Source organism: Parathielavia appendiculata (genome assembly GCF_033297405.1).
Source record: "Parathielavia appendiculata strain CBS 731.68 unplaced genomic scaffold N657scaffold_4, whole genome shotgun sequence".
NCBI classification, from domain to species: domain Eukaryota; kingdom Fungi; phylum Ascomycota; class Sordariomycetes; order Sordariales; family Chaetomiaceae; genus Parathielavia; species Parathielavia appendiculata.
The window spans coordinates 1,147,711-1,172,279 of record NW_026944223.1 but is presented as its reverse complement, the minus strand read 5'-3'; the positions used below and the strand labels follow the sequence as shown (position 1 = coordinate 1,172,279).

The window sequence follows — 24,569 nt, the reverse complement described above, 5'->3', positions numbered from 1 at the left end:
GGCAGCCTTGAAAGACAGGCTCAATCAGCAGCCTCAAAACTTGGAAGCCAAGTTGGACCTGACCTACCCGGCGGCTGCCGGCGTCTTGGCGTCGGCACTCTCCGTGGTCCAGGGCTCTCCTGACCTGAGCAACAAGAGGGCAAGCAGAGCACCATTTTAAAACTCAAGTTGAATCACAACGGTTATCCACACGAAACCATGCCTGCTGCCGTTCCTAGCACACCGCACTAAACGTTGAAGTCCGCGTCAGACAACCCGTAGGACACGCCGTAGCACACCCGGTCACGTACAGCACCGTCCTGGGCTCGCACCCGCACGGCACATTCATCGTCGTCGTCACGCGGCATGTCGGCACAGGGCATCGCATCGTGGGGCAGTCGGCCGGTCTGGTCGTGCGCGTAACCTTGGGGCACGGCGTCGACGACGACTTCGTCGTCGAGCTGAACTTGGGCGGCAGCGTGACGATGCTCGTGATCACGCGCGTCGGCGTCGAGGAGGCGGACGTTGTCTGGCGGGTGGTGGAGGTGGTGCTCCTCCTCGTTGTTGTCGTCGGCCGCCTGGTTGACGTCGTCGTGGTTTTTGTTGGGCAGGGCATCGTGGCCGTGCGGAACTCGATGTCGCAGCCTTGGTAAGGGCACTCGGCCTCGCAGGGGGCGATGAGCGTGGCTGTGGGGAAGGCGGACGGACAGTTGCAGGGGTTCTGGATTGTGGTCCGGAAGGTGCAATCCGAAAAGGGGCATGTCTTGCCACAGCCCCGGTTCTGGATGGTCCGGGTTGCTGTTGGACAGACGACGTCGAAGCCTTGTGCTAGCGTCAGGCCGGCGAGGGTGAGCAAGGCGGCAGCCCTCATTGTGGGGATTCCTTGCTAGGAGAAACTCATCAGCAGGATGGACAGTCTGGTTGTAGAGTTCAACCGTACCTGGAAGTTCAGGAGAGTTGACGACTAAGTATGTTGATGAAGAGACGGGCTTGATCGGCCCTGGAGATATTTGGCGTGCTTGCACACACACTACCCTCTTTCGTGCCCTTCTCGCAAGCGGGGCAGGACTTTGGGCCATTATGTAGCCGAGCATTCAACAGTTCGATGTCATCAATCGGTTCTATTTCTGGTATCTGGCGGCGTGTCCTGCTGCAGTTCCCTTTCAGGGAATTCTCCCCTCCGGGATGCTGCATGTTCTATGGGCTCACCGGATGAACTGAGCTTCATGTATTGCTCCCTTTCCGCCCTCGTCCTTGATACCACACAAGGTCGGCGCATCCGGACTGTTGGCCCTGCATGGGTGTCTTACTCCCACGAACGGTCTGTCTTGCACAAGGGGCAAGCGCTCCATCCCGGTTGGAGGGAGAAGAGCTGTTGCTAAGCTCAAAAAGTTTCTTCTGCCCGCTGTTTTCGGGCCGTCGAGCAATATTGAGAGGGTGATCCCATATCCATCCTTCTCGGAACCAGGCTCAACGGTACAGCCGCCGGGAGATGGGCTAACCAAGACTCCTTATATCCTCGGATGGGTTCCGTTATGGTATCTTCTGTATGTCATAGCTCACATTTAACAATCTTTGCTGGGGTCTGGAGGCACGACGTCAATGGGCATTAGAACCCAATTTGGCTCGCATGCGCCACTTCCGCCGTTCCTGACTAGTTCCCGCTCCTGTCTCTATCGGGATCTAGCAGACCGAATGCAGGATAGTGGGACCAAGATTGTTAAGGAGATCTTCATGTTGAAGCCAGGTTAGGTTGTAGTCTCAGCCATTCGTGATACTGATGGTGAGACGGGACAAGTCAGGTACTCCTGCTTCCTTCCTTCCATGCCCGGTTGGTCCAAGTGGTGCCTGGACGGCGCCTTCTGACCAAGAGGGTGGTGGCTCATGAAACGTGTTAAGTCCTTCCTAGGCCACGAACCGAATTAATGCTGATGGCCGCAGAAATTGGCGGCTATCCCGCCCGTATTGGACGGTCGTGCAGAGGAGCTCACTCTAAGCTAGGGCTATGCGAGAATCTGCAGATCTGCTGATAGCGCCCATGATCCGGTTGACAATCGATGGCTGTTGTGAAGCATGAAGCCCATATATTCCGCCTTCAATTCCCCTTTTAGCCTGAGCTGTCGGAGTATAATACCCCGTTTCCGGCTTCACGTTCTCGTGTCGTACAAGAATGGAGAGAAGCCAGGAGATCAAAAGCAGTGTACCCTTCAATGACTGGGACCTGACACGCAGGTTTAATGAGGGAAGATACATGGGGAACTGGGTAGCTGAAGCAACCGCTCTTCAAGGGGCGCGGTGCGTACAGTTTACGGCACCTGAGCCTTCATCTCGAGAGTACTTCAGAACAAGAGAGCAACGTCAATTGTTTGGACAGTGAGCCCAGGAACAAAGTAGTGTCCCGACCATAGAGATGTGTTCCATTGAAGTAGTGAGAAGACAGTTCCATAACCGTATGCGCCGTATCCCGTACAAGCACATGGAAGTTAACTTTACCGTGTAAACCATGTATATCCAGCTAATGCGCCATGCCCGACTCTACAACTCCGTCAAGTCCAGAAACTCCGTACATTGATATCGAGAATTCTCACGCCAAATGCGCGATGGCCGGAAGATCCGGCTCCTCCGGGCCCGGGTCGTCCATCCACGCCGAGAAATCATCGTCATCGGCGCCCCCGGCCAACGGCCCGGTGACCCCGGCTGATTCACTCCCCCCGTTGGTCGCGGCGAGTGACGCTTCAGAGCCTGTATGCTCGGTAGCCGTAGCGTTGTCAACCGCATCGCTTGGCAAAGCAGCATCAGTGGGATCAACCACCTCGACCGGCGCCTCAGTGCATGGATGGCTATGAGACTCATTGAGAGGAGTGGTGGGTTCCGAGTCTGCAGGCGCGGCCACCACGAGCACATTGTTTTGGTCACCCTGCTGCTGGCGATGTATCTGTCGTCTCTTAGGAATCGGAGGAGGAGGGGCTGGGCGGCGCTCGCTTGCCTGCTTTGCCTGCTCAATGTGTCGTTCTGTTGACGTCTGAGGGATGGGCTTTCGTTTGGGGACTTGGATGGTCGCAGTTGGGATTTTCTTGTCCGGCATCGGGAGTGGCGTTCCCGGCGGCGGAAGCGGCTGCCCGCGTCCCATCGGCTGACTGAGATCCAGCACCGGGACTACTTCACCGGGCTGGCTGTGGTTCGCGGCGGCTTCGTCGTTGCCACGCCGCTGGAAGGCATGTAAACCCCAGCGCCTGGCCGATGCAGCTGCGTTAGCGACCGCATTCAACGCTGTCCGCTTATGCACCTCATCCGTGCTTTGAGAATTTAAGCCAGACGAGGTTGAAGATGTTGTCTGGCGTCGGCCAAACAAGCCCCTTGAAATCGGCCCCCCTTGGCTACGAGTGGAACCTTTAGCAGACAATGTTGGGGATCTGGATACGCTATCGTTGTGGCTCTCTGTAGATGAAGCAGTGTTTCGCCGCGCTTGCGGTGTTTTATCCGCGTCGTTCTCAGTATCCGTGGCGTCTCTAGAGGAACTGGAAGACGAGTGAGCGGATGATTTAGAAGTAATGTAAGGCTTAAAGGCATTGAAGTTCGGCGATTGGGCTGGTGATGGTATGTGAGATGTCGCGGATAGCGTCGCCATGGCTGCTGCCGCCGAATCACCATTGGGCGGGGAAGACGAGGGCTTGAACTGGTCCGCATGAGTGGCGATGGTTCCCACTGTTGGGGAAGAAGGTTGTGCAAAGGGAGCAGAGAACACGGGCGGAGGAGAGCCCATCACGCTCTTCGCCTCGTGTTTGGCTTCGACCGTTGTCGATGATGCCGGCAACAATGCCAGGTCTGCCTTGCTTGCCTTGCTGGAGAGCCTCTTCCCAAATAAGCCAACCGACGGCTTTTTGTCCAGAACAGGGAGGCTGTGACTCTTCTCCACTTGGGGGAGATCAGCCTCCGGAACGCCATGGGCTTCTTCGAGGCGTTCCACCTCGCCCAAATCTCCCTCTTGAGCGGCAGCAGACTCAGGGTCAGCTGCTGGCTTAAGCGTGTCATCATGGAAAATCCCGCCCCTCCACTTCTTGTGCTCGGTGCTGAAAAAAGGGGTGTCGTCCCAGAATGGCAAGACGAGTGTTTCAGCGATAACTTCTTTGATCCGATTCTCGATCTGCCGAAGAATCACCGTGTATGTGATCTGCCGAGAGCTCACAATGGGCTCAATGGTCATCTCGATCTTAGGCATCTGCTGGAAGGAAAACCAGATGCGGTTGCTCGGCGGAGGCTTGATTTTGAAGAGTACGTGGCCTTCCAGCTTCCGCAAGACAACCGCGAGGACCAAATTGACCTCCATCGGTTTGAAGCGAGAGCCCAGGTCGATGCGAGCGGTTGCGGCAACCTCAAGGCGGAAGTTTCCAGTGTAGCGCACGTCGGCCTCGAGCCCGCACTCTCCCTCGACCGTCAGGTCCTTCAGTCGTGGGTTCGTAATGTAAGGCGCTGAGTCGCCCGTGTCGATAGCCTTGATGGCAATATTGGACAAGAAGGATGGCCGCTTGACTCGAGATATCTTCTTGGTGAGCTTTTCTCTGATGAAATTTTCCATGTCCTTCGTCTTGTGCACTGCAAGGAACACCCTCCCAATCATGGCATTAAGCCACCTGGTTTGCATATGTTCCTCAGACGAGTGTAGCTTCTGAACCAGTGAGATGATGTTCTTGATGTCAAACTGGATAGGCGTCGGCGGCCTATTCTCCGCCGGGACAGTCTGTTCTTGGTTCCGAAGCAGGGCAAAGTAGAAGTCCTCCTTGGCGGAGCAATTCTCAGAGAATAGGTAGAAGGGCTTCGAAAGCTGAGTGTCCGGGCCTAGCTCCGGCCCATCCGTCCGACGGGAGAGGCAGATGGCGTTGCGCTTGATCCACAACTCCCCTTCTGGCGTCACGGGTTCGCCAGAATATATGCTGATGTCGTGGTGCGCGAGAGAAACCACATGGCGCACCTCGAGCTGCTCATCGTCGTCAAAGAGCATCAAATGGCCATGTCTGCATCTTGAATTAGCGTCTATAACACCACCTGAAAGCATACACAGCATACCGTAGCACAACATAGAACACATTGCCGGCCTTTTTGGGCCGTTGACTAGAACCATTCTTGTTGTCCAGGGGCCCGGGCACCTGCTTTCGGTCGAAGATGCTGCGATACATGGTCTGATAGACGCTGGGACTGGGAGCGGCTACCGTGGCCGAGCCCACGGGTGTCGACCGCTCAATCGGCTTCGCATTGATGCCCATTGGCGTGTAGTCGCGGCAGACAGCAAAGTAGCCGGCCGCGACATCCTGCTCATGATGGACTGGCCGGAGCTTGACCCCCTCCTTCTGCGCCGCTTTGAGGGGTCCGAGGTCGTCGCCGGGTTGTACCAGATCGTCATCGAGGGTCGGCCTCTCCAACGGGTCGGCATCTGGGCGGTATGGACTGGTGGCGTAGGCATGGGCGAAGATAATGATTAGGAGCAACGGGAGGAAGGTGACGCCTCCAAGAAGGTATGTCAATAGGAATGCGGTCCAACCCATGGCGCAGATGGAGTGGCTGCGTGTTGGGTTGTGGCAGTGGCAGACTGACAGAGCAGGCCCTGCTACCTGCCTGGCTGAAATAGGACTCGTGAGCGCATCGATCCAAGCAGCGAGGCAACTCCAATATTTTCTGTTCACAGATTCAACAGAGTTGGTGGCAATACGATTCGAGTCTCAGTCGGACCGACCGAAGCGAGGCGGGCCGTTCGTAGATGACAGCCTGGAGACAACACGCGCCGCGACTTTCGTTGAGTGGTCATTGCGTCAGGGCAGCCACAGCACCGAGAAAGCATGCTTCCCCGCGTTGATCCCATTGGCCGGGCAGGTGGCGCCCCACCATCGCTTTCAGGCAAGGCCCTGCCGCTCAGCTGGTAAGGCTGAACTGAAGTTGACTCGACTGCGAATAGGGTACTGTGGTAGGTAGCATGAGGTGGAAGCTGGGAGTTGAGCCAAGGGTGAAGGGTACAACTTGAGTACTGTGCTGATGCGATGATTGAAACTTGCCCGATATCATGTTGGTTGAGGATTTGCTTCAACCACCGCATCATGTAAGTGTTTCGAAAACCTCCACGGCCAAGCGAGGTTACACATCGACAAACCTGGGTCATTTTCAAGTCACACCTCAATAAGGCCGCGTGGACAAGTTATTTTGGTCTGAAATGGCTCGCCAGATCAATATTTGGTCTGTCCTGCTGCTACCATTGGCGACAGTGCTCCCGGTCAGAGCAACCTAGGACACCTGTCCGAGACCAGCTCCTGTGATGGCTCTCTGTGCTCCTGGAGCAGCCTTGCTCCCAATCCCCATCGACTCGCTAGGCTGCTTTCCACAGGTGCACCACGACGGATGAACAGGGAAGGCGGTGCGAGCCGCTGTTGGTCATGCCATTGGTATTTTGATTCCTATGAGCACTCCCGCATCCCAGACCAATTCCTTGCAGAAGATCCTTCCGTGTAGAACGCGATGAATCCTCATGCAGCAAGAAAGAAGAGCAAGCCATGTCTGACCACACCGAATCCAGCACCCCACTGCAAGCTCCCCTTAAATGGTGGTCTCGTAGGCAACGGGCGCCACCGTTTCCGGCTTGTTGTCGACAATCGAGATCGTCCGCGCCTCGCGGGGCTGAAGGGGTTGCCTCTTGAGTTGCACCGGCTTGCCCTCGGCCTTGGCCTTCTTCTTCAACTCGGCGTTCTCCTTCACCCGGCGGAGGAAGTCCTCCCGTGACCGCGAGGGCTGGATGTGCTCGATTCGGACGTTGATGCGCTTCTCGATGTACCGGTGCTTGACCTTCTTGTAGATGATGATGCCCACCGCCGACTTGGTGACGTTGTAGATGACGCCGGTCTTGCCGTGGTAGACCTTGTGGGCCATACTGTTGATGTCCAGAGTCAGCCCTCAAGCTCCCATTCTCCATATATCCCTGACGCGCCACGCCCCAAGCTTCGTGATGACCGTTCCCTCCCGCAATTTTTCATCAACCGTGTTTGGGCCGTGGTTTCGCTTACCCCTTCTGGACAGCACCGTTGACCTTAATGTCGACAATATCGCCAACCCTATTCTCGTTTAGCGATCCCTTTCTGCATCTGCGCCGTCGCGCAACGAGCCGACATACTTGTACTGCTTGAGGTAGGTCGAGAGCCTAATCATACCCTTCTCCCGGAAACCCCGAGAGAAGGCGTATCTCGTACCAGCACGGAGACCTGCGGGGTGACCCATCTTGCCTGTTTGCTGGGTGTGTCGGCGTGGATCGATATGTCGAAGTCGGTGGTTGCTGCGGGCTGCAAAATTGGGGATTTTTTGTGTGGAAGCAAATCTAAGTTGGGAATTCGGGACGGTTGACTAAGCAGCCTGCGAGTTCTTCGGACCCGCTGGTATCGTTAGGGCAAGCGAGCGATACGCACGGACCACCACAAACGTCTTCGTCCTCCAAATTTCTCAACCTCCAAGTGGGTTGGGATACTTGCGAATTTCTGCTTGGTCGACCAACCTTTGACAGCCTCAACGACAAGATGGCGCCGCGTTCGTACTCCAAGACCGCCAAGGTCCCGCGTCGTCCCTTCGAGGCCGCTCGTTTGTGCGTTTGATCCCGGTTTTTACTCCTCGTCAATTGCAGCCTCTGCGCCGCGGTTATCGCGAGATCCGTCTCTGCGCGCATGCTCGCAACGTCACCGGCCACTGAGCAGGAGCTTGTCTCTGCTTACGCCGAGAGTGATCATGGACTGACTGTCGGCAACCCAGGGACTCCGAGTTGAAGCTCGTTGGCGAGTATGGCCTCCGCAACAAGCGTGAGGTCTGGCGTGTGCTCCTCACCCTCTCCAAGATTCGTCGTGCTGCCCGGTAAGTCGTGACGACGCGGTTCGGTTTCAGTTGAAGCTTTGGCTAAAGTTTGTGTCTTACAGTGAGCTGCTCACCCTCGACGAGAAGGACCCCAAGCGCCTCTTCGAGGGCAATGCCCTCATTCGCCGTCTCGTCCGCGTCGGTGTGCTCGACGAGTCCCGCATGAAGCTCGATTACGTCCTGGCCCTGAAGGCTGAGGATTTCTTGGAGCGCCGCCTCCAGACTCTGGTCTACAAGCTCGGCCTTGCCAAGTCGATCCACCACGCCCGTGTCTTGATCCGCCAGCGCCACATTCGCGTCGGCAAGCAGATCGTCAACGTTCCCTCCTTCGTCGTCCGTCTCGACTCCCAGAAACACATTGACTTCGCCCTAACCTCGCCGTTCGGCGGTGGTCGCCCTGGCCGCGTCAGGAGAAAGAAGGCCAAGGCCGCTGAGAAGGGTGAGGAGGGTGAGGAGGAGGATGAGGAGTAAATCTGGGGCGCGTTGCATCGTGGGAATTGTTGGGACCGCACGGAACAGGTTACGAAAATTGGTCTGGGCAGGGACTTCTGACCTCTGCGTCTTGCTCTTACGGCGTTTATAGTCAGGGTGTGGAATGCATCAAGATTTGCACGTACCAACAGTCAGCAGGTCACCAATCATGAGAACCCTTACTCTTCCATGAACCGAAACAGTTATGTGTTGCCGGCAAGTCTGCCATTGGAAACGGCTATATCGGTGTCACCTCAAAGTCTAGGACCGGAGTTTGAAGGCGGCGTGGGCCGATTATTTACGGGTATCACTATGAACTGTTTTGAGCATCCTGACTTTCCTCCTTGTCCCATAAATCCGCTGCTTTCATCGCCTGTTTTCCCATCTCGCCCGTGCAATAGCTATTCTTGACAATAGAATGGCAACATGCGTAGCCCCATTTGAAGTCTGACCACCAGCTCCCCCAAACAGACGTATGGTTGTTGATGAAAACATCCTCGGGGTACTTTGACTTGGCCGCCTTCCTTGGCGCACCCTTGATCAGGCCAGCCTCGTCGTATTCCACGAACGTTTCAGACTCGGTAATGGTGGCTTTTAATGCCTCGGGTACTACGGGTTGTTCGCCATATTGGCTTGCAAGCCACTCAACTCGTTTCCTCCGCTTCGCCTCCCGCTCCTCGCTCCCCCTCTTACGCAACAACTCTCCGGCAGTCGGGTTGGCTTGGAGATGCAACGAGGTGTCTCCAGTCCTCTCTTGCGCTTCCCAGGCGTAGCGCTGTGCCTTCTCAAACTCGGCTGCCTCGCCCGACGCCCGGAGGAAGCTCTCTTCGGCGAAGAGCTGGGCCGACTTGTCGGCTATTGCGCCGGGGTCGACGAGGGCGCGCTTCTTGGGGTTGTATTTGGCCGAGTCCGAGTCGAGGTTCAGCAGGTATTTTGCCGTGTCCTCGCGTATCCGCATCGACTGCTTGACCGTCTTGTCCTTGCCCAGCTCCGACTCCTCGGCGTACTTGAAGCCTTCCTCGTACACGTCCTCGGCCTGCTTCTCGTCGCCGTTTTGACCCTGCAGCTTCCGCCGCGCCTCCTCAATCAGGTTGTACTCCTCCACCACCTCCTGGTACTGCTTCGGGTCGTAGGCGGCCCAGATGTCCCGCTTCGCTTCGTAGCCCAGCTTGACGTCCCGGACGGTGCGGTCTGCTTGGATGTCCTTGCCCGTGAACTTTGCGCCGACCTTGCGCGGGCGTTCGAGGCAGTCCTTTTTCCGGTGGCCCATGGCGCCGCAGTTTTCGCATGCGCCCTTGACCCATTTGGTCCGGGCCGGCCCCGTCTTCTTGCCTCCCCGCTCAAAGGTGAAGTTTTCGTCTTCGTGGGCGGCCCGGCGCTGATGTTGGAGTGAATCGTCATGGTCGTCGAGGCCGCTGACGTAGAAGGGCTGCTTGCTGATGTACGAGGGGATGTAGATGTTATCTTCCTTGCGCGCCGCGCCCGCGCCGGAGCCGCTGTCGGTGCTGGCGGCGGCAGCGGATGCCGGCTCAGGACGTCTGGGAGGAGGAGGCATGGTTGAACGGGATAAGAGCTGCGAAGTTGTGGAAATCGGATTTGTGAGAAGCCCTGGTCGGGAGAAGCGCTAGAGTGGTGTGGATGATATAAGCACCTGCGAGTTTGAGATGGATGCCCAGGTTCATAACTTCCAATGGCCTCGAGGTGCCTCAACCCTAACCCTTCGCGGCTCGACAAATACATTAACGGTGAAGTAATTACCTTTGTGAACCTTCTAACTAGTACATACGTCCGTACCTCCCTTAAGGTACAGTTCAATCAAGACTGAAGTAAAAAAAAATTTTCTTGGTACCCGAAAAATGAACGAAATTCGGGTACTTTGGTTGACATGTGTAGCCGTGTCTGTACCTCGCCGCAGAATTGCGTCAAGTTCCATCTTCTGCCTGGCCTTTGTATCTGGGCTTCACTTGACTTGGCGACTAGAAGAGAGGCTGCGCTCCACTCGCACGCGTCGATCTGCAACCTGCAACCGCGTCGTAGCTGGGGACTCGAGAGTTTAAAACCATGAGCATCGCTTCACCTGAACTTTTGGATACAACAGGAGGATGACTCTTTGCTCTCGCACTCGGTTAGCCGACGCCGAGACTGCCCGACGACAGCACCAACATGGACGTGTTCCGCGTCCGACTGAATTGCATCGACCACTACCAGGCAACACCATCCCGATATGACCCCCAGCTGCGCAAAGATGCCCATCTCCAAGAGCCTGAAAAGCAGCCCAAAGTGCCCGTTATCCGCGTATTTGGATCGACCGAGACAGGGCAGAAGGTGTGCGCTCACATCCATGGCGCATTTCCCTACCTCTTCATCGAGTATCGGGGGCCGCTGGATAAGCCCACGGGTGAGTACCTCTTTCTGTTCGTGAACCCTATGCTTACATTCGGTTCAGTCTCCGAGTACATTTACCGGCTGCATCTGTCCATTGACCGCGCCCTGGCGGTTAGTTACCGGAGGGACCAGTACCGCGAGCCACAGAGGTTTGTTGCGCGCATCACCCTGGTCAAGGGCGTGCCTTTCTATGGCTTCCATGTCGGCTATCGCTTCTACCTCAAGATCTACATGCTTAACCCGGTCGTCATGACTCGGCTAGCCGATGTGTTGCAGCAAGGGCTCATCATGGGCCAGAAGTTTCAGCCCTACGAGGCGCATTTGCAGTACCTTCTTCAGTTTATGACCGACTTCAACCTCTTCGGCTGCGACTACCTTGAAGCCAAGGTCAACTTTCGCGCTCCTGTCCCAGATCCAGCTGGCCCCAACGACCCGCCGCGCATCTGGGATAGCAACACCATCCACCCGGATGCCATCACCGACGATTTGTCCCTGCCTCGGGTCAGCCATTGCTCGATCGAGGTGGACATCTGCGTCCAAGATATCATGAACCGGAAAGCCCTGAAGGAACGCCGCTTACATCACGACTTTATTGAACGACTCCACCCGATTCCTTCCCACATGAAGTTGGTCCACAGCATGGCTGGGTTATGGAATGACGAGGCCAAACGCAGGAAGAAGCGAATGGGAAACTCTAGCCCCGGAGACAGCCCCTTTCCCAAGGAAGCCTTGGTCCCCATGTCTGCGGACACGCGTTATTCGCAACCGCCAGGATGGATCCACGAAGAAGATTATCGGCGAGAGATTCAGCAGTTGATGGAGCAGGAGAGCGTGCCGCATGGGACAGAGCTTACGTTCTCCAACTACGTTGAACCTGATCTGAACGAAGGAACTATCCAGACCGTCATGCAGTCCGTTGAGGACATGTTTCCAGAAAACTTGCTTCCCGCCCTTGGCCTCGAACAAACGTTGCTTCAAGGCCGCCTCGATGTCGCCAGCAGCATTCAGGTCGACGAAAAGGGGATACGCGAGCTTGATGTTCCAGAGGAAGAACGACAACTCGTTGCGGACGATCCAAATGAAGCGTCTGTCAAGAAGCAACAGAGAGCTACAGTAGACGGGGTTTCAAGACAGAAGAGGACTGTTGATGACGTTGCTGCGCCCTCAACGGGAGATGGTCGAGCGGCAGTGTCTGCCAAGAGCAACGCGACTGAGCGGTCGCAGAGGCTCATCGAAGAGCTAAGGCGGACCGTCAATGGCCTTGGAGGTGGCTTTGGCGTCAGTGGGTATTGCTCGGGCAAGCGTCCATCCGTCCCGCTACCGAAAGGTCTGTTCTCAGAGACCACGATGACAGAACTGATGTCCAGGGAGGGTGCCGAACCTGAGATCCCCGAGACACGATGGCCAATTGATCGAAAGCACTCACCAGCGGTCACGGAAGAGGAGACACCACGCAAAAGACCAAGATGCGATGGTCAGAGCCAAAGGTCTGAACGGGATTCTGCCCAACATGAACTGAGTCCTGTAGCAAACAAACCGGCAGACGGCGCATCAACGGTAATTCCTACAGTGGCTTCCACGGCTACTTCAACTGGGGTTCGTATGGGGACTTCCACCGGGCAGACGCATTCATCGCAGCCCGACAGGCCGGGAGTCAAAGGGAGCTCTCAGAAGTCCCAAGGCAATCAAACCCTAAACTTCCCAGTCGTCAAGGACTCCCACGATCCCGACACGGTTCTGAGGCTCACTCAGCAAAGCGCCTCGCAGAAGAGTGATGGTGGCAACATAGGCGCCTCGACAAGGAAGCATGTCTCGTTTAACCCGTTGGTGTCTGTTCAGGAGGTCAAGTCTGGCTCTGAGGCACCAGCGTCCCGGACACCGATGTCGGCATCCAATCCCTCCAGCATAGCCCAACGTCCGAGGCTCCACTGGAGTGGCCAGGTCACAATGTTCCTCTTCAACATCACGCCGCCTTCTGTGGAAGAAGTGTGCTCGACCATGCAATCCAATGGCCTGCCAGACGTTATTTATCAGGATGCCTTTTACAGTAAAGATGATGACGTGCCGCCAAGACCAAGAGAGTATGCGGGAAGGGAGTATCGGTTGGATGGTAACACTCTTCCCTACCTCCCTGATTTCGACCCAACGGCACAGTCCCCGGCCACTTTCGGAGTGAAGCCCGAACTGCCTCCGAATTTCTCCGAGATGGAGTTAGCCTACGAGAAGCAGCAAACCCAATGCAACCTGAGGAGTTGGGAGATAGCCGAGCTACCACCGACGTTCGCTGAAGTGAGCAGGTGGTGGGATGAGAAGGAGGCACGCAAGACTCAGAAGGTTGGCTCTGAGCGGTCCCTGCCTGCAACACAAGGGCAGAAACCAGAACTATCTCAGATTGTCGGTGCAACGCCGAAGAATAAGCATGGCTTCAAGTACTCGCAGAAACAGAGATCCACCAGCGTGCAGCACGAGGCACAGTACATGAGCACCATGAGCCTCGAAGTACACGTCAACACCAGAGGGAAGCTGGTCCCAAACCCTGAGGAAGACGAGGTCCAGTGCGTTTTCTGGTGCCTGCGGTCTGACGAGCAGTCTCTGTTTGGCAGCCAAGCCCTTGACAACACCATATCTGGTGTTGTTGTCCTTTCAGAAGACGGCTACCTTGCCAAGCAGATACGGAATCAAACCTCTGTCGAGGTCGTCGAGGAGGTCTCAGAGCTTGACCTCCTGGTCAGAATGGTGGAAATCGTGCGCACTCACGACCCAGATATACTGACTGGCTACGAAGTCCATGGCGCAAGCTGGGGGTATCTGGCAGAGCGAGCAATGCACAAGTACGAGTTTGATCTGTGTAGCGAATTCTCACGGATGAAGTCCGATTCTTTTAGGAAGTTTCAAGTCGGCAAGAATGCCGACCGGTGGGGCTTCAAAACAACGTCAACGCTGCATGTGACCGGCCGGCACATCATCAACATCTGGCGGGCCATGCGGGGCGAGCTCAACCTTCTCCAGTACACCATGGAAAACGTGGTCTGGCATCTTCTGCACCGACGGATCCCGCATTACTCCTCGCGATCTCTAACCGACTGGTATTTGAGCGGACGGCCAAGGGATCTGAGCAAAGTTCTGCGCTACTACCTCAAGAGAACGCGCATGGACATCGAGATATTGGAAGCGAACGAATTGATTGCACGAACCAGCGAGCAAGCAAGACTCCTTGGCGTGGATTTCTTCTCGGTCTTCTCGAGGGGCTCCCAGTTCAAGGTCGAGTCTATCATGTTCCGGATCGCCAAGCCTGAGAACTTCCTCTTGGTTTCGCCTAGCAGAAAGCAGGTTGGCGGTCAGAATGCTCTGGAGTGTTTACCGCTGGTGATGGAGCCTCAGAGTGCTTTTTACCCCAGCCCTCTGCTGGTTCTGGACTTCCAGAGCCTGTACCCGAGCGTCATGATTGCATACAACTACTGCTATTCAACGTGCCTTGGCCGCGTAGTCAGTTGGCGTGGTACCAACAAACTGGGCTTTACGGAGTACAAGAGACGAGAAGGGCTTCTGAAGCTGCTGAAGGATTACATCAATATCGCTCCCAACGGAATGATGTACACCAAGCCAGAGATCCGCAAGTCACTGCTCGCAAAGATGCTCACCGAAATTCTCGAGACCCGAGTTATGGTGAAGAGTGGAATGAAAGAGGACAATGACGACAGGACTTTGCAGAAGCTCCTCAACAACCGACAACTGGCGCTGAAGCTGCTTGCCAACGTCACCTACGGGTACACTTCGGCCTCCTTTTCGGGCCGGATGCCCTGCTCCGAGATTGCCGACAGCATCGTGCAAACAGGTCGGGAAACCCTCGAGCGAGCAATTGCATACATACACTCGGTCGAGCGGTGGGGTGCTGAAGTAGTTTACGGCGATACAGATAGCCTGTTCGTCTACCTCAAGGGGCGGACGCGGGAGCAGGCGTTCAAGATCGGCGCCGAGATGGCCAAGGAGATCACTGACATGAATCCTCGGCCTATGAAGCTCAAATTCGAAAAGGTGTACCATCCGTGTGTGTTGCTTGCCAAGAAGCGCTACGTTGGCTACAAGTACGAGAGTCTCCACCAGAAGGTGCCAGAGTTTGACGCGAAGGGCATTGAAACTGTCCGCCGCGACGGGACACCGGCGGAGCAGAAAATCGAGGAGAAGGCGCTCAAGATCCTGTTCGAGACGGCCGACCTCAGCCAGGTCAAAGAATACTTCCAGTCGCAGTGCTCCAAAATTATGCGGGGCGCCGTGTCGGTCCAAGACTTTTGCTTTGCAAAGGAGGTGAAGCTTGGGGGTTACAGTGGGAAAGGTCCCGGCCCGCCCGGAGCCCTCATCAGCACCAAACGCATGCTCGAGGACGCCCGCGCCGAGCCACAGTACGGCGAGCGCGTGCCTTACGTCGTCATGTCGGGCGCGCCCGGAGCTCGGCTCATCGACCGGTGTGTTGCACCTGAAGACCTCCTCAGCAACCCCCACGCGTCGCTCGACGCGGAGTACTACATTTCCAAGAACATCATCCCGCCGCTGGAGCGCATTTTCAACCTGGTCGGCGCCAATGTTCGTGCCTGGTACGACGAGATGCCCAAAATCCAGCAGGTCCGTCGTCTGGAGACCACTTCGGCCGCCGCCGCCGTAGCAACCAACTTCAACAACGCCAGCGGCAACGGCGGAAACGCAGACAGCAAGAAAACGCTCGAGTTCTTCATGGACTCGGCCTCGTGCCTAGCCTGCGGCGTCAAGATGGCCAAGCCAAGGCCCGCCTCGCCTTCGGACTCGGACAACACAGACGGCGACCCCCTGCCGATCTGCCAGCGCTGCGCGGCGGAGCCAGACACCACCATGGTGCTCCTGCAGACGCGGCTGAACCACGAGCAGCGGCGGTACGCCGACGTCAGCAAGGTGTGCCAGAGCTGCGCCGGGTTCCCGCCGCTCGAGGAGGTGCCGTGTGATAGCAAGGACTGTCCCGTGTTTTATACGCGGGTCAAACAGAGGGCGAAGGTCGGGGCGGAGAAGGGGGTGGTGGAAAGAATTGTCTCGAGGCTTGGTGGGAGTGGTTTGACGGAAGGGAGAAGGGGCAAAGCTAGGGGTGACGGAGGGTTGGAATGGTGAGTGAGATGGGATAGGGGAAGATGCGAGTTGGTGGGAGGATGTGGTTTATGATATGACTTGATGAGAAGGGGTTTGGGTTAGGTCTAGCATAGCACAGGGTTAGATGGGAGCATTTACAGCGGGCTAGGGAATGGCAGGCATGGTACAGCATGCTTTTTTTGTTGTCTAACGCATGACGAGCGACTATAGACAGTGTTCAAGAGGATGCAAGTTTGCCTCGTTGATATTACTTCTTTGCTCCCTCATCCTTTCCCGCCTCCTAAATTACACTTACCTCCACCTCGAAGGGCTCGACCAAAATGATATAGAACTGGACAATACCAAGAGTGAATGGAGGTGTTGTTATCGCCGTCCGGAAGAGTCCTGAGCAGGTGTGTCACATCACCCGTGTCCCTTGCTTCTCGAGAGGCGACGTTAAGAAACCGCATTCATCAGGTAGCCTTTTACGGTTACGATACCTCAGGTGCCTATTTTCCGAAACTCTGTCTCGGAAAGCCGCAAGGACGGAGCACAACTGCCCGCATCAATATTGTTGTTGGCGAGTACTATGCCAGCTTCCGTCAGTGTTGGTGGCAGCCATGCCACAGCACGATGTCACTCGCCATCTAAGGACGGGGTACAGGGCCACATAATTACGGGATGGTGATTTTCGAGCCAGTGAATGTGACAAAAGAAGCTTGAGACCTGTCACCTATAGTGACTCGGAGATACCAGCAAAGATGCCTGAATCGGTTCAAGTTTTGCTGAGGTTGATTTCCCGGTGATATTGAGAGCATAACCCTAACTTTAAAATGAATAGCCCTTCTACAGGCCTCTTTTCCGAATCAACAGGACGTTTTCGGCCGATCCGATGGACATGACCCAGTCCGGAGCTGCCGGGGACTGTTAGAGTCAACCTCCGAGATTCCCACATTCCTGCCATCTCCGCAAGTGGATCTCGTGAATTCATCGCTGCTTATGACCGGGTCCATCTTCAAGATTTTCAGGACCAAGCCGGTGTTCCTTGGCGTGTCATGGACGCTAGGGCCAGGATAACCTACCGTACTGATGGTTCAGAATGTGATCCGGACGCCCGTGTCCCGCCAACAAAAGGCGTCGCAATACCAGACTCTCCTGCCTCAGTGGGTTTAGTGTGGTTAACACCTTGCACTACTATCTACCTTGGATTCTGACCTTATTACGCTTGTGATGATAATGAGGCACCGTACTACGCTCATCAGAGGCAGATTACAATGTTCCACGCAGTGTTCGAGAAGACCTTTGGAAGTCATCGAAAAATGCTAGTTAAAAGTGGACCATGCCGAGCTGGTGGTGGTTGGGCTTGGCGGAATGAATGGAGTCGGTGGAGTTCATGGACCCGACCCGATCAAGCGAAGTTACTGCCTTTGGGAGTTTAACGTTATGCTGATGCCTCAGGCCAAAATGCTCGTCGGGCTGAGTCCACTCCTCGCGATGTCGAGCTCCCTTTCTTCACTGAGTTGTTACCCCTCGAGACATCCAGCAGATTCCTGCCTCCCTCGCTGCTGGATTCATTTTCTCGCCCACTTCGACTATCGTCGCCCGATTTCGATCTTTTTCTCATTCCCTTCATTACCTATTTTTCGTTTCTTGCAGCAGACTGCGCTTTTCTGATTGGGGGGCCTTGTGTTGTTCTGGCGCGTAGAAGAAATTCAATTGCGCCGGGAATGTCAACAGCACAGCCTGCAGTCGCGTCCTCCCCAACCAAAGCGCAATAACAACGACTCCAGCATACTCATCGCCGTGTCTTCGCTCTCTGGCTGCTCTCGTTCTCTCTTTCCTTTACCCAACATAATCAGTACTTCTAATTTTGTTCGCTTGCTTACGACTTTGTCTTGTTCTTTGAACAACAACACTCTCCTTCATTTTCCTTAAAGTCATTTGTCCTTGCAAAGTGGTTTTTCCCCCACATGTTGGACTCTGGACGGTGAAGGCGCAGTGCATTCGGAATCCCACGAAAACACCAGGCGCTGGGTCTGTCATCTCGGCGACCTAGCGTGTTTGGCGACAGTCTCAATTATGACGACCTCCCTCGCCTCAGACGAGCCCGTTGCGGCTTCGGTTGCCGGCGATGCCTTCGATCCCTTTATGAGCCCCGCGGGTTCAGCCCATCTTCGGCACTCTAACTTTGACACTCACCTCTTTGCTTTGGCTCCCGGATCCTCGGCCGAGCAGGTCAAGCGCGCGATTCAGGCCCACCTTCGGGACACTGAGCGACGGATGGAAGAAGCGGGGAAACTCGGCACGGCCCTTGTCCAGCAACAGAAGCAGCTTACCGAGAAGCTCCGTGAAGTGGAGCAACTGCAGTCCGAGGCTGAGCTTACACCGGAACTGCGACAGCGTCTCGTTGAGATCGAGAAGGATTACAATGAGGTTGCCCGGGACAGCGCGCGAGCCTTGCTTCCTAAGCAAAGAGTGCCCAGCAACGAGGCCCCAAGCTCTCCGTTCTCTCCCGACGGCAAGGGCGCTGCCAGAGTACGTGCGTCCAATTTATCGTCTTCAAACCCTAGACTGACGCGCGGTTCTAGCGTTCCGTAAGCCCGTCCAAGTTTGAGACTCTCGCTGCACCCTCTCCGACTAAGTTCGGCGTCCCGAATCGAAAGATCCGCAACCAGCCTGCCAGCCGAATTCACGATATCGAATTTGCTGCCGAGATCAGTACCTCCCTGATCGCCCAGGTTAGAAGTCTTCAAGCCTTGCTCTCGGAGAGGGAGGAAGAGCTGAAGGAGGTCAAATCTGAAAGATCGAGGCTTGAGATCGAAGCCGAGGGATTTCAGCAACGCCTGAAGAGCCTGGACGAAAGCGAGAACAAGTACAAGGACGAGAACTGGAACCTGGAAACTCAGATTCACGAGCTGATTGCGACCCAAAAGGAGGCAGCCGAGCGTGAGAAGAAGCTGACCCAGACGCTCAATGTCATCCAATCAGAGAGAAATGCCACGCAGAGGGAGCTGGAAGAGGTCAAGGATAGCTTGGCCAAACAGGAGGAGAAGCATTCTGCCGAGATCAAGAACCTCGAGATTGAGCTTGGTACGAGTCGCCGGTCTGCCATTGTGTTTGAGACCGAGCGCGCGGCGCTGCAGCGGAAGGTAGAGGAGCTCACTGGTCAGAACCAGGAGTTGGCCAAGGCTTTCTCGGCACTTCAGCGCGGCCGGGCTTTGGAACGCGAAGGAACTCACGGTGCGAGCGAGGAGGATTCCACCTCGGCCCCTGACCATAACACCCCCGAGCACTCGCCGCCTCCTTCGCCTATGAAGCCAACCCCTCGGCACTCTGCGCTGGAATCTGAAACGCTTAAGACGTCGCTCGGTCACGCTCAGCGTACCATTCAGACCCTGCGGACAAACATTCACCGCGAAAAGACCGAGAAGCTTGAGCTGAAGCGTATGCTCCAGGATGCTCGGGACGAGATCGAGAAGCTCAGGAGCGACCCGCACCCTGCTCCAAAGAAAAGCCGCAAGGCTGACTTGCGCGAATCCAAGAAGCCTTCCTTCAAGCTGAACCAGCTGGGCGTTCCACGAGCGAGTAGGACTGAAATAGTCGAAGACCCCGAGTGGGAAGACCAGTCCGAGGCGCCATCTTCCCCCGCCCTGCCACATCGCGGTTCGAACGTCCGCCCCGCTGGCCCCGTGCGTGAGCCGAGCAGCGACCACTTCGAGACAGCCAATGAGACCAGTGACGCCGCCTTTGAGACTGCCCATGAGCGCGGGACCGAAACCGAGGACTTCCAGACGGGCGTTGAGGACATGTCGGACGATGATGATGCGCTGACGGAGACGGAAGCTGGCCCATCCCGAGGGCTCAACTCGATCAAGCGCCCTCCGCCTTTGCCACCGCACCATTCCAGCAATCATTACTCCTTCGACAGCACTGCCTCGACGTCAAGTGAGGATGAGGATTACCCTTCATTCAGCTCCGATATCAAGACTCCCACATCTGGCCCCAAGATGCGGAGGCGCATCAGCCGTGGCTCCCTGAGCCGCCGCCGTTCTCGGCAGTTCACCGAGGAGCCGGCTCTGCCAAGCAGTCCTGCCAGCATCTCTGCCAACAATCCGTCCGCCACTCCCGGTGGGCAGAGCCTGTTTGCCGAGCTGAACGATCTCGACAATAGCGATTCGGACTCGTGTGCAGGAGCCGCTACTCCTAGTCGCAGGAGCGTTCGGTCCGGCACCCCTGCCACGCCCCACAGCGTTGTTCGGGGCCGGCTGTCTCCGCCTCCTGAGGTCCCAGCACTCCCCAAGATCATGGTCGATACCGGCATGATGACTGAACCCGTGAATATACGGTCTATGTCTGCGATTGTCGATCGCGAGAGAGTATCTGAAGAGGGCGCGAGCTTGGTTCCGTCTCCGCAGAGCGCCACCTTCCCTGAGCGGCCGATGTCGATGGAGTCCGTAATTGCTCCTTTCCGAACAGATGCCTCGACTCAGTGGTTGGGAGATGATCCGAGGGATGGAATGACATCTAGACCACTGTCTTCCATCTCTTACAGCGACGCCAGTGTCCAACAGGACTGGGATATGCACGCGAAGCTGGCGCAGTTCCCGTCACCTCCACCGTCCTTGAGCTTCTCTTCAATCCAAGCGCAGTTCATCGAGCCTCAGTCGGAACCCGAGGTACTGTCCAGCCAGTCACCCTTGAGTGTCTCCTCCATTCTATCTGAACAGACGGAGCCGGTGGCAGAGAAGCTGGAAATACCAGTCCTCACCCTAGCGTCTCTGGTATGCGAGCATGTCGAACCAGTTGCCGAAACAGAGCGACCTTTGCCAGGGCTCAGCGTACCTGCCATCCTCAGCCAAGATATTGAGCCTATGGCCGAGTCAGGGCCGCCCTTGCCTGAACCGCCAGCGCTCAGTATGCCTGCCATCCTTGTCCAGGATATCGAGCCCATGGCGGAGCCAGAATTTCCGGCTCCAGAGTTGCCGGTGTTCAGTGTGCCAGTTATCGTCTCCCAAGATATCCAGCCTGTATCCGAACCGGAGCCGCCTGTACCAGAACCGCCTGCGCTCAGCTTGCCTATCATTGTTTCTCAGGCTATTGAGCCATCACCGCCGACGCCGGTTACGCTGTCTTTCTCGAGCGTGTATGCCGAGCAGGTTGAGCCCGTCGTCGAGCCCGAAGCTGTGCCTCCATCGCCAATCGTTCTCTCTTGCTCCGGTATCCTCGCCGAACAGGTGGAGCCGGTTGAACTTTCCCCGCCGATTATTGAGGAGCCCTCTGAGTCCAGGATCAACATTGCTCTACCTGTGCACCTGTCAATGTCCTCGATTGCGTCCGAGCACGTTGAGCCTCAGCACGAGGAGCCCGCATCACCCGTCAAATTGTCGGTGTCGTCCATCGCGGCAGAAGAGGTTGAACCCCTCGAAGAACCCGAGGCACCAGCGCCTCCTCTGGTCATCGCTTCTGTTCAGGCTATGGACGTGGTGCCTCAAGAAGCCCCGCCTCCTCCGCTAACCCTGTCAAATGTCCAATCTTGGGGCGTCGAACCCCTAGAGGCTACGGAGGTTGTCCCGCCCGCCTTGTCTCTTTCGAGCATTGAGGCTCAGAACATTGAGCCCGTTCGAATCAAGGAGCCCGAGGTCGCCCAACTGTTGAACTTCTCGAGTATTCAGTCGCTGCACACTGAACCTACTCCTGTCGAGCCCCGCAGTCCCTGGAGGAACGCATTCATCCTCCCCCGCGACGCGGAAATTGAAGTCAACGGCGCGGATGATGCCACTCGCAGTTTAGGTGAACGTCAATCTGTGCAGAACCAGAAGCAGACCGCATCGACCACGGACCAGGGCGCTCAGACAGCTCTGACGTCCGAGGCCATCGACCAGATGCTCAAACAGAAGGCTCAGCCTTTCGATACAGCCAACCTGGAGCGAACCAATTCATTTGGCAGCATCGGCACTCCCTCTACGGTGAGGATCCATCGACCTCGTCAAGAAAGCTTCGACGGCGCTCAGCGACCGAAGGACTATGCGGCCGACTCTGTTGTCGATCCACTTGAAGGACCTCTTCCTCGGAGGCCTGGTTCGGCTACCGGAATGGTGTCGATTGATGAAGTCCCACCGCTTCCACCGAACCACAAAGAAGTCATCGAGGCAGCGAGAAGTGGCTCATCACAAGGCGGCCAAGGTACCATTGGCTCCATGGGTCCTCCGTTGTTCCCTGCTTCCGCCTTGAAATCACAAAATCAGTCACTCAGGCCTCGAACGCCCACCGGTTCAAGGCGACCCATTTCTCCGATCTCATTGGCGTCTGGCCGAGGGACGCCAACCCCGCGTGCTGCTACTAAGCCCGGCCTCACCCCTGGAACTTCCGATGTGTACGACGCGCGGTCGCTCTCACGCGCGACCATGCAGAGCCGGAAGTCTTCCATTTCGTCGTTCACGTCTGAGGTTGATAATCGGTTCAACATGCATCAAGTGGGCGGCTTCGATCCGCAGGGCTTCGGGCCAAACACCGATCCTCGCATGATCCAGGCAATCACGCAGACTATGATTGGCGAGTATTTGTGGAAATACACGCGCAAAACCGGCCGCGGGGAGATGTCGGAGAACAGGCATCGCAGATACTTCTGGGTCCACCCCTATACGCGTACCCTCTACTGGAGCGATCGCGACCCCTCAACGGCTGGACGTTCCGAGCTGAGAGCCAAGAGCGTTCAGATTGAGGCAGTTCGAGTCGTTGCCGACGACAACCCGATGCCGCCGGGGCTCCACAGGAAGAGCCTGGTCATTGTCTCGCCAAGCAGAAGCATCAAGTTCACTTGCACAACCGGCCAACGACATGAGACGTGGTTCAATGCGCTCTCATACCTGTTGTTGCGAACGGCCGACGAGGGGCAAACGGATGTCGAGGAGATTGCTGGTAATATCACGAGGGAGGATGTCGAAGAATTCAATCCCTCGTTCGGCAGCAGGCGCCACGCCAATGGCACCCGGGCAGTTCCCTCGCTGTCTTCATACAACTCGCGTACTGCGCGAGATTCTCCACCCATGGATCTCTCCATGAGCGTCCCTACACTGACACCCTCGCGCTCCAAGGCCTCGCAAGGGCGCACATCGTTTGGCACTTTGAGCCGGATTGGCGGGTATTTGAAGGACAACAAGATATCCGAGACCTTTGGCAGTATCAGGAGCCGGAGTGCTCAAGGGCGCCACTCTGCCCTTGGCATCTATGAGTCCAGCGATGTACAAGATAGCGCTGAGGATGTTAGGCAGATGATCGAGAGGCAAGATCGGGAGGCCGATCGTCTCGAGAACGTTCGAGCATGCTGCGATGGTAAGTGACCGCGGCTGGAGAACTCTCAGTGCTAAGCTGCGCGGACGTTGACATTCTCGCGATAGGCAAGCACGATGTTGGCACCCTCACTAATAGTGCCAAAAAGGGTCGCCATTCGGCTGCGGGCTTCCGCAACCCTACGCCAGGTCCTTCAACAACCCCCACGCCGATTGGGACTGTCAGGTCCCGGGCATGATGCCCGGGCGCACTCTCTCGGTTTCCTTGGATTAACAACTCACGATGTCCCTTGTCAAAGCTCCTGGCCAGCGCATCATTACTTTCCTCGTCGATCACTATAAGAACCATTTTCCTGCTGCATTGGGGCTTCTGTGATGCATACACCGGCCATACTGGGGACTTCTCACGACCATGATGATCCATTTCCTCCTGTTCTGTTTTTCAGTTTCCTCCTGTACCATCAGATCAGGCTCACCAAGGCGAACCCGCTGTCCGCCGCCGACTAATCAGGGCTACACATTCCACTCCGTCCGGCTATCCTCAAACGCTATCTGGCTCGCGTTTTTCTCATCGTCGTCGGACATGGCGTTGGAACATCCTCGGTTTGTGGGCTTGGGTGGTGACCACGGCGTTTCGGGTTTAGAAGTGTCTTCTCCAGATACTTGGTTGTTGTTCCTTGGTGGTTCAAGAAGGTTTCGAGCCTGGTTCCGGGGCCTGAAGAGCGGCAAGCGGAAGAGGAGGCCACAAGTAGCACCCACGCCGTTGCCACTGTGGCTACTCAAGTCGACCCCCAGAGTCACCGAAAGGACAGAGACAAGGAGGGAGACAGCGAAAGCTTTGGTGTATAACTGATTACAGTGTGGTGTAGCGTGTTGATGATTGAATGCGAAAAACTAAATTGGAAGTTCTCGGTTTCGTGAGGCAAAACTGTTGCGCCCCGTTGTTCGTAGAAATACTGATGCACTTGACATTTTCCATGGGTGGCAGACAATGTACTACTTACCGCTCCTGTCACCAGAGACATTCTGGGCAGTCGCCCAGTTGTCCACATCAGCCCTTGTTGGGGGTTTCCAGCGAGAATCCAGCAGCGTTCCCAGCTCCTTCATCTTTTTACGTTCCCAAAGGTCCCGGGGCAATCTCTTAGCAAAAATGGCTTTGATAACCAGTCTTGTTGCGATCGCGCGCCTGATAGCGCGAGGGACCGGTTCAACGGGAACCAAAATCTTAATCGGCTCACGTTCCCAGAGGTCCAAAGGCAGTCCCTCAGTGAAAATGGCCGCCGCAGCTACGTAAGCCAGCTTGTCCTGGAAAGATTCATCGGACCTTGACGAAGCCTGATTCCGCGAAAACACTTTGGAGGTAGCTTTCGACACAGCAAGGATAGTGTTCAGAGGCAGATGATGGTTGGTTTCGCTGCGTGTTTGGTGTTGTGGTGCGATTGTGAGGAAAGTTAGCCAAATATAACCTTCGCCCAGGGC

At 56.1% G+C, this 24,569-nt stretch overlaps 7 protein-coding genes across 7 annotated transcripts; 3 read left to right on the top strand and 4 right to left on the bottom strand.

Annotated features, from left to right (window-relative positions):
- Positions 1-32: 32 nt before the first annotated feature.
- On the bottom strand, positions 33-796 carry N657DRAFT_643914 (uncharacterized protein). The gene has a single exon (XM_062792653.1). The coding sequence runs from the start codon at positions 738-740 to the stop codon at positions 228-230; it is 513 nt and encodes a 170-aa protein (XP_062648871.1). The 5' UTR covers positions 741-796; the 3' UTR covers positions 33-227.
- A 1,767-nt stretch (positions 797-2,563) lies between these two features.
- N657DRAFT_570401 (uncharacterized protein) lies at positions 2,564-5,519 on the bottom strand (the record flags this gene model as incomplete). The annotated part of the gene is made up of 2 exons (XM_062788731.1): positions 2,564-4,991; positions 5,044-5,519. The coding sequence occupies 2 exons, from the start codon at positions 5,517-5,519 to the stop codon at positions 2,564-2,566; spliced, it is 2,904 nt and encodes a 967-aa protein (XP_062648870.1).
- Positions 5,520-6,076: 557 nt separating this feature from the next.
- On the bottom strand, positions 6,077-7,195 carry N657DRAFT_643910 (uncharacterized protein). Its single transcript, XM_062792652.1, has 3 exons — positions 7,130-7,195; positions 7,023-7,070; positions 6,077-6,889 (listed from the first exon to the last, which is right to left on the bottom strand). Exons 1-3 carry the CDS (start codon positions 7,162-7,164, stop codon positions 6,559-6,561), a joined length of 414 nt encoding a protein of 137 aa, XP_062648869.1. The 5' UTR covers positions 7,165-7,195; the 3' UTR covers positions 6,077-6,558.
- A 320-nt stretch (positions 7,196-7,515) lies between these two features.
- Positions 7,516-8,789, top strand: N657DRAFT_643909 (40S ribosomal protein S9). The gene is made up of 3 exons (XM_062792651.1): positions 7,516-7,591; positions 7,756-7,854; positions 7,917-8,789. Exons 1-3 carry the CDS (start codon positions 7,527-7,529, stop codon positions 8,323-8,325), a joined length of 573 nt encoding a protein of 190 aa, XP_062648868.1. The 5' UTR covers positions 7,516-7,526; the 3' UTR covers positions 8,326-8,789.
- N657DRAFT_570574 (uncharacterized protein) lies at positions 8,636-9,880 on the bottom strand (the record flags this gene model as incomplete). The annotated part of the gene is made up of 1 exon (XM_062788749.1): positions 8,636-9,880. The coding sequence occupies one exon, from the start codon at positions 9,878-9,880 to the stop codon at positions 8,636-8,638; it is 1,245 nt and encodes a 414-aa protein (XP_062648867.1).
- Positions 9,881-10,156: 276 nt separating this feature from the next.
- On the top strand, positions 10,157-16,052 carry N657DRAFT_643908 (uncharacterized protein). Its single transcript, XM_062792650.1, has one exon. It carries the CDS (start codon positions 10,489-10,491, stop codon positions 15,841-15,843), a length of 5,355 nt encoding a protein of 1,784 aa, XP_062648866.1. The 5' UTR covers positions 10,157-10,488; the 3' UTR covers positions 15,844-16,052.
- A 1,678-nt stretch (positions 16,053-17,730) lies between these two features.
- N657DRAFT_352642 (uncharacterized protein) lies at positions 17,731-23,416 on the top strand. The gene is made up of 3 exons (XM_062786931.1): positions 17,731-18,336; positions 18,390-23,133; positions 23,199-23,416. The coding sequence occupies exons 1-3, from the start codon at positions 17,881-17,883 to the stop codon at positions 23,327-23,329; spliced, it is 5,331 nt and encodes a 1,776-aa protein (XP_062648865.1). The 5' UTR covers positions 17,731-17,880; the 3' UTR covers positions 23,330-23,416.
- Positions 23,417-24,569: the final 1,153 nt, after the last annotated feature.

What these genes read in the sequence shown, in the direction of transcription:
- N657DRAFT_643909 (XM_062792651.1), top strand. Translation starts at nt 7,527, where the DNA reads ATGGCGCCGCGTTCGTACTCCAAGACCGCCAAGGTCCCGCGTCGTCCC. An exon ending in CCCTTCGAGGCCGCTCGTTT is followed by an intron (nt 7,592 to 7,755) that starts GTGCGTTTGATC and finishes TCGGCAACCCAG; the next exon opens with GGACTCCGAGTTGAAGCTCG. An exon ending in AAGATTCGTCGTGCTGCCCG is followed by an intron (nt 7,855 to 7,916) that starts GTAAGTCGTGAC and finishes TGTGTCTTACAG; the next exon opens with TGAGCTGCTCACCCTCGACG.
- N657DRAFT_643914 (XM_062792653.1), bottom strand. Translation starts at nt 740, where the DNA reads ATGCCCCTTTTCGGATTGCACCTTCCGGACCACAATCCAGAACCCCTG.
- N657DRAFT_643910 (XM_062792652.1), bottom strand. Translation starts at nt 7,164, where the DNA reads ATGATTAGGCTCTCGACCTACCTCAAGCAGTACAA. An exon ending in ACCTACCTCAAGCAGTACAA is followed by an intron (nt 7,071 to 7,129) that starts GTATGTCGGCTC and finishes AAACGAGAATAG; the next exon opens with GGTTGGCGATATTGTCGACA. An exon ending in AACGGTGCTGTCCAGAAGGG is followed by an intron (nt 6,890 to 7,022) that starts GTAAGCGAAACC and finishes GGACATCAACAG; the next exon opens with TATGGCCCACAAGGTCTACC.
- N657DRAFT_352642 (XM_062786931.1), top strand. Translation starts at nt 17,881, where the DNA reads ATGACGACCTCCCTCGCCTCAGACGAGCCCGTTGCGGCTTCGGTTGCC. An exon ending in ACGGCAAGGGCGCTGCCAGA is followed by an intron (nt 18,337 to 18,389) that starts GTACGTGCGTCC and finishes GCGCGGTTCTAG; the next exon opens with CGTTCCGTAAGCCCGTCCAA. An exon ending in CGTTCGAGCATGCTGCGATG is followed by an intron (nt 23,134 to 23,198) that starts GTAAGTGACCGC and finishes TTCTCGCGATAG; the next exon opens with GCAAGCACGATGTTGGCACC.
- N657DRAFT_643908 (XM_062792650.1), top strand. Translation starts at nt 10,489, where the DNA reads ATGGACGTGTTCCGCGTCCGACTGAATTGCATCGACCACTACCAGGCA.